Genomic DNA, 13347 nt, shown 5'->3' with positions numbered 1-13347 from the left:
TACGTTCATGGGGCAGCCTTTAATTTTTTTAGGTACGTGGAGTTTGGGACTTTGGCCTGCTTGGAGTTTGGTTGTTGGGCAAAGAAATTATTTCAAACGATTGTGTATGAGACGATTATGCTATATATCTGTTAACGGTATATCAGTTTTTAAGGTTATTTCGGTTAACAGATGGTCATAACCGAATTTGTTAATATAAATTCGTTTTTTCATATTTTAGCACCGAAATTGTTTTCGGTGTATTCGGTTTCGGTCCCGGTTAGTTCGGTTCGGTGTTTGGTGCTCGGTTTTTTATGCCCACCCCTGCCTGGCTACGGGTGGGTTGTGGCCGTACCAGTGCTCGTCAAACCCTCTGATGCTTCTATTCGTGGCTTGTTTGACTTGAGAGTTTTGGCAACTTAGAAATCTTAATTAATTGTCCTTGATTCTATCCAGGAAATGTGCATATCTGCACAAGAAGAAAAAAAATACTTCAATATTTACACATCTCTAAAGTAATTAGTGATTAGTAGCAAGTTGAGAGAGATAAATCCTACGTTCATTAGTAGCAAGAAAAGAAGAGGTTCTGCTTCTGAGTTCCTACGTTGAGCGGGGAATAGGTCATCTACTCCAGGCCTTTCACCCGCGCTGGAACATGAAAACGAGACGGTGTCAACCGTCGGCAGCGCCGGCTGCCGGCCGATCGCGGATACGACGAGAGCGCGCGGACGGCGGAAATGCCGAAACAACGAGCCCTTATCAGTTCCTCTGTTTCTCACTTCTTAGCCGACCGCGCAACTCCAGCTAGTTTCGTATATCCATATGCCGGCAGCCCCTTCGATCGGCATGGCCACTACGAAGCCTCACGTGATGGTGCTGCCATTTCCCGCGCAAGGCCACGTCACTCCGTTCATGGAGCTGTCGCACCGCCTCGTCGACCATGGCTTCGAGGTCACCTTCGTCTGCACCGGGCTAATCCACACGCTCCTCCTCGACGCCATGCCGCGGAACACCGACGGCAACAAGACGCCGTTGGAGGGAATCCGCCTGGTGTCAATACCGGATGGCATGGCTGAAAGCGACGACCGCAGGGATCTCTGCAAGTTCGTGGAAGCGGTCTCGCAGTACGTGCCCGGCTACGTGGAGGAGCTCATCAGGGAGACGGAGGCGTCCGCGGAGAAGAAGGTGAAGTGGCTCCTCGCCGATGTGAACATGGGGTTCTGCTTCCGGGTTGCCAAGAACCTCGGCGTTCGGGTGGCTGCCGTCTGGCCGGCGGCAGCTGCGAGTCTCGGGATGTGGTTCAGGATTCCCGAGATGATAGAAGATGGCCTCATTGACGACAAGGGTACGAAAGATACAGAATATTTTATATTTTCGACTGCCTAATGTTATACCTGCTAGCACTGTAGTACTCCGGTATTAAATGAAACAACGAACAGTACAAAACACTCAAAAAAAAAAAATTACAATACATGTAGATTACCAAGTCTTTTACAAAGATGCCAAACATGCATAGCAAATTAAAAAATGGCACCGTCTCCGTTCCAAATTAATTGACGCGTCTTTGGTCAGATTTGGTTTAGGCATGTACTAGTATGTATCTAGACGAGTTGTAGAGCATATTCGTTCGAAAAAGAGCTGCATCAGCTAATTTGGAATGGAGAGAGTATCTAAAGTTTTAGCAAATTCCGTAAAAAAAACATCAACATCATGTAGTATATAAAGATGATTCTACAAGTGTGTACAATTCAGTATGAAACATGTTATACTCTAGGCTAAACAAAAATCTGAAAACAATATACTGCTCTCCATTTAATTTTTAGATCCGTATTTTATTTGACACAATAATTTTTCCATTGTGGATCTAAGAGTTGCCATGAAATTAGACACTTGAACCAAGCATTAATTGAGCCTAGCTTGCACACTTGCCATGACAATTCGAAATCTTGAGATATTTGTATTGAATGGATACTGTACTAATTGTTTCAATTATAAACTGAGTTTTTTCGAACATTCCATCCATTGATTAACTCTATAGTTATGCTAGATCAATAATCTAGTAAACTGACAATGAAGTACTACAACATACAGTTCCATTAGACATCAGAAGTCTAACTATTTGGGTGAGAAAGACCGGGTCTTATAGAAAATTTTCATGTCTTGTTGGGAACGGCTCATGCACGGCGACAAATATAAGCTCCTATTTCCTGGTAAAATTTAATATAATTAAATAGAAATTTGAATGTAGGTCATTTCTCATACTCCCTCCGTCCTAGTTCAACATACTATTATTTATATAATATAAAAATTATATAATTAGAAAGAGAACATCAAAGTTTTCTAATGATATATATTTTATAATACATATGTTGCATTATAATTGTCAAATTTACGACCTAGGGACACACGTAAGCCCTATAAAATGGGACGGAGGGAGTACTCTTGAGTCTTGCCACATCTTAAAAGAAGACTCTTCTTGATAGATGAACATTCTAGCTAGAATCTTGCCGATTTAAAAGACTCTGGAGAGAGAAGTTATATGTGCACTTTATCTCCTGATTGCATATCTTTTGTTTTTGTTTTGAAACGCGTTCCTGATTGCATATCAATCAGCTTCAAGAAACTTGTCTGTGTAGAGGGTTTGCGACTTCTTCCTTGATGCGCGCGCGGATGATAACACCTAACTGAATGAACGAATTATGCAGGCGTGGCAAAGCGAGAGGGAACGTACGAGTTCGGGCCCAAGATGCCGCCGATCTGCACGGCGCGCATGCCGTGGGTTATCGACGGCCCACCCGAGGGGCAGCAGGCAATGTTCCAAGTGGTGGTCTCCGACAACGCTCAGGCCACCAGCCATGCCGAGATCATCGTGTGCAACTCGTTTCTGGAAGGCGAGACCACGGCGTTCGAGCTGTTCCCTAACATAGTGCCCATCGGCCCGCTGTTCGCTGACCAGGAGCTCCGGAAGCCGGTGGGGCAGTTCTGGCCGGAAGATGCGAGCTGCTTGGAATGGCTCGACGCGCAGCCCGACAACTCGGTCGTGTACGTGGCGTTCGGCAGCTTCACCATTTTCGGCCCGCGGCAGTTCCAGGAGCTCGCCGAGGGGCTGGAGCTCACCGGCCGGCCTTTCTTGTGGGTGGTGCGCCCGGACTTCACCTCCGGCGGTCTGAGCAAGGCGTGGTTCGATGAGTTCTCGAGCCGCATGGCCGGCAAGGGCATGATCGTCAGCTGGTGCCCCCAGCAGAAGGTGCTCATCTGCAACCATAGCATCGCACTCGGCTATGGTGTTTCTGAAATTCTGATCCATTTCATTCTCGAAAAAAAAAAACTGATCCATTTCGATAAATGCAGGTTCTGGCGCATCCCGCGGTGGCCTGCTTCATGTCGCACTGCGGGTGGAACTCGACGACGGAAGGGGTCAGGAACGGCGTGCCGATCTTGTGCTGGCCCTACTTCGCCGATCAATTCACGAACCGGAGCTACATTTGCGACATCTGGATGACCGGCTTGGCCGTGACGGCGGGTGAAGATAGCGTCGTGACTAAAGAAGAGGTGCAGAGCAAACTGGAGCAGCTCATCGGCGACAAGGAGATTGCAGAGAGGGTACGGATGCTCAGGGACGCAGCTCGCAGAAGCCTCAACGAGGGCGGCTCCTCGTACGAGAACTTCAAGAGATTTGTTAATCTCTTGACCGGAGTGAGCCGCGCCGTTTCACTTAATTAGGATGCTCTTTATGATTTTCTTCTTTATTTATCGTGGCAGTCTGACTGTCCGAGTTTGTGAGATTAGCTATGGCCTTTGACAACTCCTTCTCTAACTCAAAACACAATAAAGGTTAAGATCACTTCGTACCACTTTGTAATTAAGCTTACGAAGAGACACGGAACGATCTCATCCTTTGATGAGTTTGAGTTTAGGAGGAGGTGTTATACTGGAGCAAGCCCTTGACACTATATATACATGAATCACCGTATAGCAACAAATACTTTCCAACGGTTTGGCCATGCGTCAACTCCCCACTTCCCGTGCAAGCGAGAGATAAACCGTTGTCCATAACTTTCCTGATTCACCTTCCTTGGACAAGCTCTTTCGAGTTTCTCCTTTTATTATGCACGCTGGGGTGTTTCTATGATGGGTGGTGTTTATCTTTTGGCATAAATAGTCAGTGTTAACTACTTTAGTGTGTATTTATGCAGTATGCGAAATTGTATATCTGAAGAATAATATATGTGATAGAGCAAATAATTTTTCCGTGAAGATTAGGATTGACCTGAGTGTTTGTTCTTTTTAGATAAAAGGCATGGAATGCCCGACTTTAAATTAATAAAGACAAACTAGATAGGTCAGCCATCCCTAACCGGCCGGACATAGCAACCGCAGAACGTCATCCAGGAACAGCCAGATCATTCCTCCTTGGCACGACTGCGTCGTGAAGTAGTTGGAGCTCGTCGATCGTGTGCTATATCCAGGGGCAGGGTTCTTGCCAGTGGCTTCCAAAGCTGTAGAAACAACATCGTTTTAATTAAAGATAATGTTAGCGGGATGTTCATAAATCTAGATTCAATGGTCATCTTATTTTTAAAGAGCCAAAGCGACCAAGATTGCGCGATAAAGCGACCTGAGTGTTTGTCAAAAACTGATTTGCCCATACAACATAAGGGACAACAGTAAAAAAAAAACAACAGTTGTGGCGCTAGCATACATATTTACATGGGGTTAAATAGTGGAGGTCAGCTGGCACCAATGCATCTTTTTAGTGGGCAGAGCCAGATAGGGCTTGTACATGTTGCTTATGGACTATTTTGTATGGTAACAATACATGTTCATACTATATGTGTTCTGCTTAATTACCTAGTAGGGTGAACTGCACTACAGAGGGGGAGCCTAGGAATTCTAGGAAACGCTGCTATTGATACACAAAATTGGTTGCACCCTAGTGCAGTTGCTCTGGCTTTTTTTATATTGATTTGAGCTTGCCACTGCCTTTGCGTTGTTATCCTCCAAAAAACCTGGTGGAATTAGCCCATGTGTCTATGCTACTGATTTGGGCCCTATGTAAGGGACCAAAGTAGCCCAGACAAATGATTGTCCTACATGATCAACTCCACCGGCGTCTTCGTCTTCTTATGGTTGGTTGTTCCTAAATGTTATAGAGACTAAATGGCAGGAACAAAGCCGGGAGACAAAGAGAATCGAGTAGGACAATCGAAGGCTGCCAAACAATCAGCGCCGACACTCCCTCTGGGCGCTTCTCCAGATAGTTCTACTCTTTCTATTCCAATAACAAGGGGGGAGGATAATATGCGGTAGCCGGGTGCCGTGCTAAAATAGCAATAACTTATCTCATACCAAAAGAGATCCACCGTAAAGGGTACTACAGATATGACCATAATCATGTGAGGCGTCTCATATGGTTGTAAACATGAGAGACTGATCAAGCTACCGCTGCAACCCTATAGTCTAGGGGTGAACTACTCCCTTTTCATGGTGACGACAATGTCCAAGATGTTGGAGAGGTTGGAGTGCAATCGGGAGTGCCTCTGGCGGCTTTTCCTCCAACTTTTTTGGCGGTCCAATTTCCTATCGTTGTTTCGGTGTTTTTTTCTCGTACTGTTGTATCCCTCTGGAAGTCAAGAAAATAAGGACTTATGTAGGCATTTTTGGGTCACAACCAAGATGCGGGCACCGAAACAAGGTCAATAAGACGGCCCGGGGGGCGGGGGGCATATGCCCTCTTGGTGTGGGCAGGACCACCAGGCATGCCGAGGGGTTGATCTGGATTCTCGGATCTATTATGGTCTGCGTCTTTGTCTCCCAGTATTCCCCCTACTAAAATAATGATGTGGGACAAATCATCGGCGTGTTTGAGTTCAGAAAAGTCAAAATAAAAAATATAGGGGCTTCCTGAATTCCAACGTTAGATAACAAAAAAGGGGATTTCATGGGAAACCCACAAAATCATTAAAAACAGTTGTGGTAACTCATGATATGTTACATATATGTTGGATATTAGCATAATAAACTTCAAAATTTATAGAGACATTCATACATATGAGCTAGCCCCAAACATGCCTACCCCTTTCTGCCATGGATGGCCTAACGGAGGGATAGAGCGAAAATTGCATTGTCAAGCTCGGGAAAAATGATGAGGCAGAGAGAAAGGATTCTAATCGAACACTGGTGGAAAAACAGGCTTCGGGTGAGCCCCATAAGTCGCGATGCTGCAGGAACCGCGACTAATGGTACCTTTAGTCGCGGTTCGGGAGGCGAACCGCGACCAAAGGCCTGGGCCCAGGGCGCTCGGTGGCCAGCCGGTGCACGTGGGGGGTCTTTAGTCGCGGTTGGCCAGGCCAACCGCGACTAAAGGTGCCCGAAGGCCTTTAGTCGCGGTTGGCCAGGCCAACCGGGACTAAAGCCCCTCCCCTATATATACCCACCCAGCAGCCAACACTTAGCCATTTGGTGCCATTCTCTTCACAAGCTTCACAAGTGGGTGTTAGGTTTGCTTTTGGTTCCTCTTATGCACATAAGGTGTTTGATGAAATGCCCCAAGAGCATGAAACAAACATGATATGAAGTGTTGGAGCCACACTTGAGCTTTCTCATTTATTTTTTCCTCCTCGATCGCGGTTAGCAACTTGAACCTTTGATGTGTCGTTGATAAAATGTGCATGTGTGTGTAGTTCATTGTTTAATTTATATTGTTTGTAGCTAGTTAGTTTAACAAATGCATGATGGTTAATTATATATTTTATATTATAATAATGCAGATGAATCGACAATGGATGTACGGTAACCGACTCTCCGGCGAGTTCAGTGCAGGTTTGAAAGATTTCCTCGTAGTGGCTAATGCGAACAAGCAGGGGGGTTTTGTTATCTGTCCATGTGTTAAATGTAAGAATCAGAATGGTTACTCTTCCTCAAGAGATGTTCACATGCACCTGCTTCGGCACGGTTTCATGCCAAGCTATAATTGTTGGACGAAGCATGGAGAAAGAGGGGTTATAATGGAAGAAGATGAAGAAGGGGATGATTTCATCGATGAAAGCTATCTTGCTCATTTCGGTGATACTTTCATGGAGGATGCTGAAGGTGAAGGGGAAGGTGAAGGGGAAGGTGAAGAAGAGGCACGTGATGATGATCCCGTTGATGATCTTGGTCGGACCATTGCTGATGCACGGAGACGCTGCGAAACTGAAAAAGAGAGGGAGAATTTGGATCGCATGTTAGAGGATCACAGGAAGGCGCTGTACCCCGGATGCGATGATGGTCTGAAAAAGCTAGGCTGCACACTGGATTTGCTGAGATGGAAGGCACAGGCAGGTGTAGCTGACTCGGCATTTGAAAACTTGCTGAAAATGTTGAAGAATATGTTTCCAAAGAATAACGAGTTGCCCGCCACTACGTACGAAGCAAAGAAGGTTGTCTCGCCCCTCTAGGTTTAGAGGTTACGAAGATACATGCATGCATCAACGATCGCATCCTCTACCGCGGTGAATACGAGAATTTGAATGAATGCCCGGTATGCACGCATTGCGTTATAAGATCAGAGGCGATGACCCTGGTGACGATGTTGAGGGCCGAGAAACCCGGGAAGAGGGTTCCCGCCAAGGTGATGTGGTATGCTCCTATAATACCACGGTTGAAACGTCTGTTCAGGAACAAAGAGCATGCCAAGTTGTTGCGATGGCACAAAGAGGACCGTAAGTCGGACGGGGAGTTGAGACACCCCGCAGATGGAACGCAATGGAGAAAGATCGACAGAGAGTTCAAAGATTATGCAGCTGACGCACGGAACATAAGATTTGGTCTAAGTACGGATGGCATGAATCCTTTTGGCGAGCAGAGCTCCAGCCATAGTACGGCCCGTGACTCTATGCATCTACAACCTTCCTCCTTGGTTGTGCATGAAGCGGAAGTTCATTATGATGCCAGTGCTCATCCAAGGTCCGAAGCAACCCGGCAACGACATCGATGTGTACCTAAGGCCATTAGTTGATGAACTTTTACAGCTGTGGGGCAGACCTGGTGTCCGTGTGTGGGATGAGCACAAAGAAGAGGAATTTGACATACGAGCGTTGCTTTTCGTAACCATCAACGATTGGCCTGCTCTTAGTAACCTTTCGGGACTGTCAAATAAGGGATACAATGCATGCACGCACTGCTTACATGAGACTGAAAGTGTACATTTGCCAAATTGTAAGAAGAACGTGTACCTTGGGCATCGTCGATTTCTTCCGAAAGGTCATCCAAGAAGAAAGAAAGGCAAGCATTACAACGGGATGGCTGATCAGCGGCCGAAGCCTGCGGAACACTGTGGTGCTGAGGTATTTGATATGGTCATGGATTTGAAAGTGATCTTTGGTAAGGGTCTGGCGGACAATCAGTTCCGAAGGGAGCTGACGGGCACGTAGCCATGTGGAAGAAGAAATCTATATTCTGGGAGCTAGAATATTGGAAAGTCCTAGAAGTCCGCTCTGCAATCGACGTGATGCACGTTACGAAGAATATTTGCGTGAACATCCTAAACTTCTTGGGCGTGTATGGGAAGTCAAATGATACAAAGGAAGCAAGGCAGGACCAGCAAAGTTTGAAAGACCCTGATGACCGGCATCCGGAACGGTTTCAAGGTCGTGCCAGCTACGCTCTGACCAAAGAAGAGAAGGTCATCTTTTTTGAATGCCTGAGCAGTATGAAGGTCCCGTCAGATTCTCGTCCAATATAAAGGGAATAATCAACATGGCGGAGAAAAAGTTCCAAAACCTGAAGTCTCACGACTGCCACGTGATTATGACGCAATTGCTTCCGATTGCTTTGAGGGGGCTCCTGCCGGAAAATGTTCGAGTAGCCATTGTGAAGCTATGTGCATTCCTCAATGCAATCTCTCAGAAGGTAATCAATCCAGAAGTTCTACCACGGTTACAGAACGATGTGATCCAATGTCTTGTCAGTTTCGAGTTGGTGTTCCCGCCATCCTTCTTCAATATTATGACGCACCTCCTGGTTCACCTAGTCGATGAGATTTCCATTCTCGGTCCTGTATTTCTACACAATATGTTCCCCTTCGAGAGGTTCATGGGAGTATTAAAGAAATATGTTCGTAACCGTGCTAGGCCAGAAGGAAGCATCGCCAAGGGCTATGGAAATGAGGAGGTAATTGAGTTTTGTGTTGACTTTGTTCCAGACCTTAAGCCGATTGGTCTTCCTCAATCGCGGCACGAGGGGAGACTAAGTGGAAAAGGCACGATCGGAAGGAAATCAATGATATGTATGGACGGCCATTCTCTCGATCAAGCACACCACACGGTTCGACCAATTCCAGCTTGGTGGCTCCGTACTTTGAGAAACACAAGAATATTTTACGCTCGGACAACCCTGGGAAGCTGAATCCTGGATTAGGTAGGCCCACATGGAGACTTTCGGCGATTGGTTGAGAAAACATTTAATGAGTGACAATAAGGTTGTAGATCAGCTGTACATGTTGGCCAAGACACTATCTTCGACTATAACGACTTTCCAAGGGTACGAGATAAATGGGAATACATTTTACACGATCGCCCAAGATAAAAAGAGCACCAACCAAAACAGTGGTGTCCGCTTTGATGCAGCAACCGAGAATGGGCAAAATGTCACATATTATGGTTACATAGAGGAGATATGGGAACTTGACTATGGACCCTCCTTTAGGGTCCCTTTGTTCCGGTGCAAATGGTTCAAGCTAACAGAGGTGGGGTAAAGGTGGACCAGCAATACGGAATGACAATGGTGGATTTCAACAATCTTGGTTATCTTGACGAACCATTCGTCCTAGCGAAAGATGTCGCTCGGGTTTTCTATGTGAAGGACATGAGTAGCAAACCGAGGAAACGGAAAGATAAGAAAACGATCAGTACATCATGCGATGATCCAACGCGCCACATTGTTCTTTCAGGGAAAAGAAACATCGTGGGAGTGGAGGACAAGACAGACATGTCAGAAGATTATAATATGTTTGCTGAAATTCCGCCCTTCAAAGTGAACACCGACCCAAGCATTAAGTTAAATGATGAGGATGCTCCATGGATACGGCACAATCGTAAGCAAGCAGGGACACAAGGGAAGAAATGATGTGTAATAATTTATTGTACCAAACTTTGTTGAATGAATCATGTGAATTATATTACCCGTGATGTGTTTGGTGTCCATTTTCGAATGATTCAATTGACTCGAGATAGCACTGATGATACATGAAATTTGGAGTGACTAAGTCATACTCCTGCATACATGAAATTTGGAGTGACTAAGTCATACTCCTGCATATAGGAAATTTGGAGTGACTAAGTCATACTCCTGCATACATGAAATTTGGAGTGATTTAGTCATACTCCTGCCTAGGCGTATAATATGCATACTCGTAGTCTTCATAGCCGCCGCCGTTGTACTGGTAGTCGTCGCCTTCTAAGTTGCCGGCGTCGTCGTCGCTGCTGTCGTCGCTGTCGTCGGGCGGTGCTCGTGGCTCGAACTGAGGGTAGCGCAGGCGGGGGATATCGCCGGCCGTGATGTAGTCCATGACGCTCTGCAGAGTCCGGCCGTACCACCATAGCCGACGGCCGGCCTCGTGGAAGTTTCCAGGAGGCAGACCGTCCTCCTCATACATGGCGAGCGCCCTCTCACGCCGATTGATGAAGAAGGCGTCCCAAGTATGCTGGTTATCGGGATGCCGGCGGGATTCATCCGCTGCTCCGGCGTGAGGTCGAGGTAGTAGTGGTTCGTGATGGCCGCCGGCGCGCGGTACACGAGGGACGGGAGGGACCGGCACGCCGCCGGCGCTTAGGCTCCAGCCGGCAGGGACGCGGTAGCCCGGAGGGCAAGGGTAGTTCGAGGCGCAAAGCTCCTCCACCTGCTGGTAGGTTAGAGTGGGTGCGGTGGAAGCCATGAGTGATGAGAGATTGTAGAGATGTGATAATGCTGGCCAAGCCGGGCTACCTATATATAGTGACAAATGGCGGGAAAAATGGGAGCGGGAAGACAGGAGGCGGGAAGAAAGAGGCGGGGAGAAAGTGGCGGGAAGAAATTGGCGGGAAAAAATTGGCGGGAAGAAAGAGGCCGGAAGAAATTGGCGGGAAACAATTGACGGGAAGAAAGAGGCGGGAAGACAGGGAAGAAATGGCGGGAAGACGAGGAGGGAAGAGGGGGTCGGCGGAAAGAGGCGGGAAGAGGGGGCCAACGAACTTTTGAATTGAATTAGTTTTATTTTTATGAATTTTTGATAATTTGTATTTTTAAAATTTTGAATTGAATTAGTTTTATTTTTCTGAATTTTTTGATATATTATTTGTATTTTTAAGATTTTGAATTGAATTAGTTTTATTTTTATGAATTTTTTGATATATTATATGTATTTTAAACATTTTGATTTGAATTAGTTTTATTTTTCTTAATTTTTTGATATATTATTTGTATTTTTAAGATTTTGAATTGAATTAGTTTTATTTTTATGAATTTTTTGATATATTATATGTATTTTAAACATTTTGAATTGAATTAGTTTTATTTTTCTGATTTTTTTGATATATAATTTGTATTTTTAATATTTTGAATTGAATTAGTTTTATTTTTCTGAATTTTTTGATATATTATTTCTATTTTTAAGATTTTGAATTGAATTAGTTTTTTTTTTCTAAATTTTTTGATATATTATTTGTATTTTTAAGATTTTGAATTGAATTAGTTTTATTTTTTTGAATTTTTTGATATATTATTTGTATTTTTAAGATTTTGAATTGAATTAGTTGTATTTTTCTGAATTTTTTGATATATTATTTGTATTTTTAAGATTTTGAATTGAATTAGTTGTATTTTTCACATTTAATTTCGAAATAATTTCGAAAAAGGCCTTTAGCCAACCGCGACTAAAGGTCGTTTTCCGCGGGAACCGCAAATGGGGCGAAAAATGGGCTTTAGTCGCGGTTGGGGACACCAACCGCGACTAAAGGGTGACCTTTAGTCGCGGTTGGTGTCCCCAACCGCGACTAGAGGCCATTTGGTATAAAAACTCGCGCCCTGCCCGCGCACTTCATCTTCTTCGCAGTTCGATCTCGTCGCCTCTTCGCCTCTTCCGCGCCGAAGGCTGCGCCGTGTCGCCCCGTCGCCGCCGCCCGTCGACAACGCCGCCCGCCGTCGCCCGTCGCCCGCCGCCCGCTGTTCGTCCTCGCGCGCCCGGCCGCCGTCTTCCTCGCCGTACGTCGTCGTCACCGCGCCCGCCCGGCCCACGCGCGCGCCGCCCCGGCCTCTCGCCCACGCCGCCGCCACTATATCACCGCCGGTATCACCGGCCGCGCGCTCGCCCACCGCGCCCGCCGTCTCGCTCGCCCGCCCGGCCTCAACGGCGCCGCCTCGCTCGCCCACGCGCGGCCGGACAGAGAGAGATGAGGAGAGACAGAGAGAGATCGCCGGCCCCTTTTTTTTGTTTTTTTTGTTTTTATTAATTATCTCACAATTTGTTAATTTAAATTGTACACTATAAAATTTGACTTAAAAAAAGATTGTGTAAAGAAAACTAAAATTTGACTTAAAAAAATTAAAATTGACTTAAAAAAGATTGTGTAAAAAAACTAAAATTTGACTTAAAAAAGATTGTGTAAAAATTTGACTTAAAATTTGACTTAAAAAACTAAAATTTGACTTAAAAAAGATTGTGTAAAAATTTGACTTAAAATTTGACTTAAAATTTCGTCACCGACCCCGCGTGTATACGGAGGGGGCGGCGAGGCCCTCACCTCCCCCTCCTTATACGCGCCGGCCGCCGGTGTTCGCGGTGAGGTGGCGGCGCCACCGCCACCGCCTCCCCCCTTTCGCCACCGCCACCGCTCGCCCACCTTCCGCCGCCCCCCTTTCGCCACCGCGACCCCGCATATATGCATGTGTTGTGTCTCGACTCCGACTCCGCGCGCACCCCTTCCTCGCCCCCTCCTTTTGCCACCGCCCTTTCGCCACCGCCACCGCCCCCCTTCTTCACTTAATTAATTTGTTTTGACTACATGTTTTCAGGACTGACATATGGCGGACGATAGAGCTGACCCGATTCTGGACAACTATGATCCGGAGGCTGAAGACCATATGTTCGGCATCATAAAAGGCGATATTCCATATGTGCCGACCGGAGAAGAAGAAGATGATATCTCTTCTTATCTGAACCTTGAGTGTGAAGATGAAGGGCGCCGTCAGCAAGATGATGCCGAAGAAACGTCGATAAACGACGATCTTCAATTGGAAGTAGCAACCACCTCCGGCGCCGAGGTATATATATATACATATTGAGCGTCTGGTGATACAAACTAACTGATTTGAATAAATGTGTGTGTACTAACGCGCGCGACTCTCTTTCTT

The 13347-nt window shown here is 46.0% G+C and overlaps 1 protein-coding gene across 1 annotated transcript; it reads left to right on the top strand.

The window, feature by feature from the left end:
• Window positions 1–825: 825 nt before the first annotated feature.
• LOC139838978 (UDP-glycosyltransferase 83A1-like) lies at window positions 826–3702 on the top strand. The gene is made up of 3 exons (XM_071828995.1): window positions 826–1324; window positions 2685–3226; window positions 3331–3702. Exons 1-3 carry the CDS (start codon window positions 826–828, stop codon window positions 3700–3702), a joined length of 1413 nt encoding a protein of 470 aa, XP_071685096.1.
• Window positions 3703–13347: the final 9645 nt, after the last annotated feature.

Source organism: Lolium perenne, chromosome 4, assembly GCF_019359855.2.
Source record: "Lolium perenne isolate Kyuss_39 chromosome 4, Kyuss_2.0, whole genome shotgun sequence".
NCBI classification, from domain to species: Eukaryota; Viridiplantae; Streptophyta; class Magnoliopsida; order Poales; family Poaceae; genus Lolium; species Lolium perenne.
The sequence above is the reverse complement of the archived record's forward strand: the minus strand, read 5'-3'. Positions and strand labels throughout refer to the sequence as shown.